Source organism: Rhinopithecus bieti, unplaced genomic scaffold (assembly GCF_001698545.2).
Source record: "Rhinopithecus bieti isolate Rb0 unplaced genomic scaffold, ASM169854v2 scaffold_46389, whole genome shotgun sequence".
Classification (NCBI taxonomy): Eukaryota; Metazoa; Chordata; class Mammalia; order Primates; family Cercopithecidae; genus Rhinopithecus; species Rhinopithecus bieti.
The window spans coordinates 169763-171962 of NW_016818836.1; the positions used below are offsets into that span (position 1 = coordinate 169763).

General features: G+C 40.2%; 1 protein-coding gene across 2 annotated transcripts in view; it reads right to left on the bottom strand.

Moving 5' to 3' along the window:
• Nucleotides 1-250: 250 nt before the first annotated feature.
• The window catches only part of CD8B (CD8 subunit beta), a 49603-nt gene continuing 47653 nt past the window's right edge, over nucleotides 251-2200 (bottom strand). For both annotated transcript variants that reach the window (XM_017857576.1, XM_017857575.1), the window contains one exon: nucleotides 251-625. In XM_017857576.1, the coding sequence (XP_017713065.1) occupies nucleotides 522-625 (104 nt within the window). In that variant the 3' untranslated portion in view covers nucleotides 251-521. The remainder of the gene's footprint in view (nucleotides 626-2200) is intronic.

Sequence of the window (2200 nt, forward strand, 5' to 3'; positions counted from 1 at the left end):
GAGTCCCGGCACTCCAGCCTGGGCGATAGAGCGAGACTCCGTCACAAAAATATATAAATAAATAAATAAAATAAAATCTTAAAATCAAAGAAACTTAAAATGTTTTACCTCACAAGGAGAGAACATCTGCTTAAGTAACGCTCTCTAACCTCAGCATTTAGTGGTTCTTCTGAAATGGGTGGTTCATACTCATGGTGATCAGGTGCTAGAGATGCAGGAAGCAAAGATGGTCTCCAGTACTTAACAAGCTCAATGGTTCCCTTTTCCCAGTCTTTAGGATTTTGGGCAAATTTATTCAAGATGGATACATTTAGTTCCACAAAGTGGACACTTTGGGGGTTCACAAGGATGGGGACTACAGCTCACCAGGGCAGAACTTGAGCCCCCTATGACTTGGGGGGTTGATGGTGGCAGAGAAGTCTCTTGCTGGGTGTGTGGGATGATCCCTCTGCAGGAGGGAGGAATCTGGTAAAAGTGGTAAAGATCCACTCATCGGGACCTGTGCTTCTTGCCTATCGTTTTCAGGATCCATGGGCTAAGCAGCTTCTGTAAGGTTGCAGTATTGCTGTAGTTTCCGTGCAGGCATCGGGGGACAAGGATTCCTGAAATACCTTCCCCTTGAGGCCTTGCAAAAGAAAACAAGAGAGTCTCAATACATGCACCAAGTCAAGGTGTTGGTAAATTATTAAGTAATGACTGATTTTTTTTCTGTGACTTAGTCCAGTGAGATGTTGTGTCAAATTAAACACAGAAAGAGCTCGTGTATAACACTCGATAGGCCTAGGGTTACCACAGGATTCAAACACATTTGATTCAGGATCTCAAAGTCGGAAAACTCTGTTTCTGTTATTTCTTCTCAGTAAGAGGAAACCACACACAGAGAATTACCTACTCTTATTCCCCAAAGTTAATCTCATTTGGGAAAGTGGGTGAGGGTTTTATCCTCCCTCTTAGGCATCACTCTCAATTTTATTGCCATGGTTAATCAAGGTGAATTTCAATAGTGTCTGACCTGCGAATTAGTTTTCTGCCATTTGGAATCAAGGATGTGCGGGTCTACAGCTGCAGGAGACTTCAGAGACATCCCCATGCTTTAAAAATTTCTCTCAGGAGAGTGGTAAGGTAGGGTGGCTGTTGTCACCACAGGTTGGAAGACAAGACGGTCACAAACGTCAGAGAATTTATTCTGATGGAAACTTATCCTCTGGGGTGCATTATAACGGACATAAAGACTCAACTTCAGGAAGATGACAGTTTTCTCCAGTTAATCTACAGATCCAGTGCATTCAAACTGCCAACCAGATTTTCCTGACAAGCTGATTATCAAATCCATATGGAAGTATAAAGGACCAAAAATAGCTGAATAATTTTGCTGAAAGGTAAGGGGGGGACCCATTATCCAAATATCATTATGTGTAAACTCTAGTAACTTCAACATGAACAGAACAATGAAAGAGAATAGGGGACCTAGAAAATACAGATGTGAAAATGTTGGAGATGGCTGGGCACTCTAGTGGGTAAAAGGATTTGATCATTGGTGCTGTGATACTGGCTTCCCATGTGGGAAAAATGTAAAACTTGAACTTTATCTCAAACCATTCACAAATGTATACTCCAGATAGAATAAATATGAAAAGCAAAGTTTCAAAACTTTTTTAAAATGTGTTTTAAGATAGAGACATGATAAGGACAGAATTTCTTGGTCAAAATATAAAAGCACAAGCCATAAAAGTGTGATGTTACCATTCAAACATTTGTTTAAAGTATGCAGGGCAAAACCAATACAAAATTTAAGTCTCAAATTAGTAGAAGATATTTGCAGTGCATAAAAGCAACAGAAGATTTTCATCCATAACATATCAGACTCTCACAAAGTAATAAGTTAAAGACAGCAGAATTAAAAATGGGCAAAGTACGTGACCAAGCCAACATCCAAATAAAAAGATGCCAAACCTTACTTGAATCAGTGAGATGCAAATGAAAACAACTGATATCATTTTATACTCAAATTAGCAAAATGAACAAGACCAATAACATCAAGCACGGGGGAGGATATGGCCAAATAACTGTTATGCAATGCTGATGGGGATGTAAACTGTTACAACTGCTGTGGAGATCATTTGGGATATCTAGTAAAAATATCTATTAAGGGCCGGGCGCGGTGGCTCAAGCCTGTAATCCCAGCACCTTGGGAGGCCGA